The following is a 2,367-nucleotide window of genomic DNA, read 5'->3' as shown; positions in this document are numbered from 1 at the left end:
CCAAGCTTCCTAGTGCTCAACCTGTTCTTCCCCACACGTCCCCTCGGCAGAGTCCAGTCCAGCCCAGGCTCAGAGCCTCCTTACTTGGGGAAGTGGGGAGGATGGGAGGGACGAGGGCCACGCGCAGACACCTTTGCCTACAAGTGCGTCCTGTAGGAACATCCCCCACCCGCACATCTTAGGTCTCCTGGAAGGAGCAGGAAGCCCCCATGCCATCCCCTAGTGGGTCCTAGGGATGGTGTGGACTCCGTGGCCTGTCTGCGGTGGGGCATCTGTGTTCTGGGACTGGGACTGCATTTGCTGGCTGGGGTCCTCTGGGGCAGGTGTTCTGGCTCTCGGGGACCTCAAATGCTCCCCACTCTCTCACTAGTCTTGGTGGGTACAAGACCATGGGGCAGAGAGTCTATGCCGGGTCTGAGACAACCCCACCCCTGCCCCACCCACAGACCAGGCTCAGAGGCCAATACATTCTGGAGCTTGAAGTTTAGAAAGCCACACCTTCGGAACCAGGCCAGCGTGCAGATCAGCAGGCTGAGGAGGACTACCAGGGAAAGCATGGGGAATATTACCAGCATCTGGCCCAGTGTGTTCAGGATTAAGATCAGAACGGGGTATGCTCATCTGCTGACCTGCATAAATGGCCGGGCCCTCCCTCCTTTGTTCACCTGTGCAGGAGCCCCACCACCTAGGGGGCTCCCTCGAGGGGGACATGGCCTGTGGTTGGGAATCCCATGGGTGGGAGAGTGACAGGGGGATGGGTGCATGGGCTGGGCAGGGCTCCCCGAGGGGGCTTTCTGGAGGCTCCCCTCCTGTAGCCCAGGATGAAGACAGGAACACCTACCTGCAGAAGGTGTGAGGAGCAGGTCTTGCGGGTATGCCAAAGAGACAGAGGGCAGGTTGGTGGGGGCCTGCCCAGGGCCTACCCTGATACAGCCCCTCCGCCCCAGGTATCAGATGAGCCCTGGATACAGGAGTTCATGAAGGCCTCACTGGGTTCCCCGCCCAGGGACCGGCTAGGCTGAGGGGTGCCTTCTCTGCCCCTCCCACTGTTCCTGGTCCGGGGCAAAGCAGGACCCCTGCTTCCTGTCCTCAGCGCTCAGGGTGACACTGACTGCATATGAACAGGCGAAGGGTGCAAGGGAGAGAACGACGGTGACTTGGGGAGCTTGCAGCCAATCAAGGTGTGGGAGAATAGGTGGTGTTTAGGGAGGGAAGGCGCCAGCTCCCTGAGCAGATAGGGACAGTGAGCAGCACTCGTGCAGGGACGGCCCTGAGAATCTCAGAGAGGGCACACATGCGGCGAGGGTGGGGCATAGTGGAAATTCTCTTCAGGCCTCATCTCCGTGACTCTGGGCACCTCAGGTGGGCAGGAATCACTCCTCCTGAGCTGCTCCCCACTCCTGCCCGCCAAAAAGAGAAGCTTGGGGGTCATTCCCCCCCACCCCGCCCTGCTCACCTAAGACGGCCAGGGTGGTGATTCTGATGTTTCTCTGGCGCCCATTCAGACTCCACTTATACCGCCCTGCCTGGCTGCCCTGGGCTTCTTGAATCACCAATTGCGCCTCACCCTCTTGAATCCAGAGCTGCCATCGATCCTGGCAGTAGTTTCCTGGGGCCTTTACACTGAAGATGAGCTCCCAGGGTGCCGTGGGGTTCGCTTTCAGGGAGATGTCGATGTGGGAGAAGGCATTGGAGATGCTGCAGCTCATGGTGGCTGGCTGGCCCTTCGACACAACAACCACACCCTTGGTGCAGTTGGGGTTGTCCCAGACTGTGGGGGGACAGTCACACGTGTGGGTTATGACAAGACCTCAGGACATCCACTGACTGCCCTTCCTGGGGTCACTGGCACTACCTGGAGCCTGGGCCCCTCCTGGCCTGTTCTAGGTCTCTCCTCCCACACCCATCTTGCCCCTGCTGCATTCCCTCCCACCCTACTCCACCCCACCCGAGCCCCGCCAACAGCAGAGTTGAGACCATGCAACTTACCTCCACTCTGAGCACTCCTGAAGGCGGCCAACAACAAGAGGACCCAGAGCATCCTGGGAGCGAGGAGAGGGGATGCTGAGGTCAGCATGGCCAGCAGGACGTGGATGAGTTTTAAGGGGTCCCTTGTCCTCCTTACTGGTTTCAGGCACACTCCCTGGAGGGAAGGAAAGCTGATGAGTCAGAATTCCCTTAGGCTCCTTCAGAAGCCTGTGAGAGGGGCTGCACCCTGGCCAGGGTGGGCGAGGGTCCCCAAGCTCCTCCCTGACCCAACTGTGTCATGACCCTTCTCGACACCTTTATAATGTCTGCAGTGGGATCACTGTCAGACAGATGAGAAACACAGATGAGACAGGAAACGGGTCCCTGGGAGACAAGTCC

General features: G+C 59.9%; 1 protein-coding gene across 1 annotated transcript; it reads right to left on the bottom strand.

The window, feature by feature from the left end:
- Positions 1-453: 453 nt before the first annotated feature.
- Positions 454-2,077, bottom strand: LOC128065462 (secreted and transmembrane protein 1-like). The gene is made up of 4 exons (XM_052658637.1): positions 1,990-2,077; positions 1,457-1,771; positions 842-865; positions 454-629 (listed from the first exon to the last, which is right to left on the bottom strand). The coding sequence occupies exons 1-4, from the start codon at positions 2,075-2,077 to the stop codon at positions 454-456; spliced, it is 603 nt and encodes a 200-aa protein (XP_052514597.1).
- Between the last annotated feature and the right edge of the window lie 290 nt (positions 2,078-2,367).

The sequence above is a fragment of the Budorcas taxicolor genome, chromosome 19 (genome assembly GCF_023091745.1).
Source record: "Budorcas taxicolor isolate Tak-1 chromosome 19, Takin1.1, whole genome shotgun sequence".
In the NCBI taxonomy this organism is placed as follows: Eukaryota; Metazoa; Chordata; class Mammalia; order Artiodactyla; family Bovidae; genus Budorcas; species Budorcas taxicolor.
The sequence above is the reverse complement of the archived record's forward strand: the minus strand, read 5'-3'. Positions and strand labels throughout refer to the sequence as shown.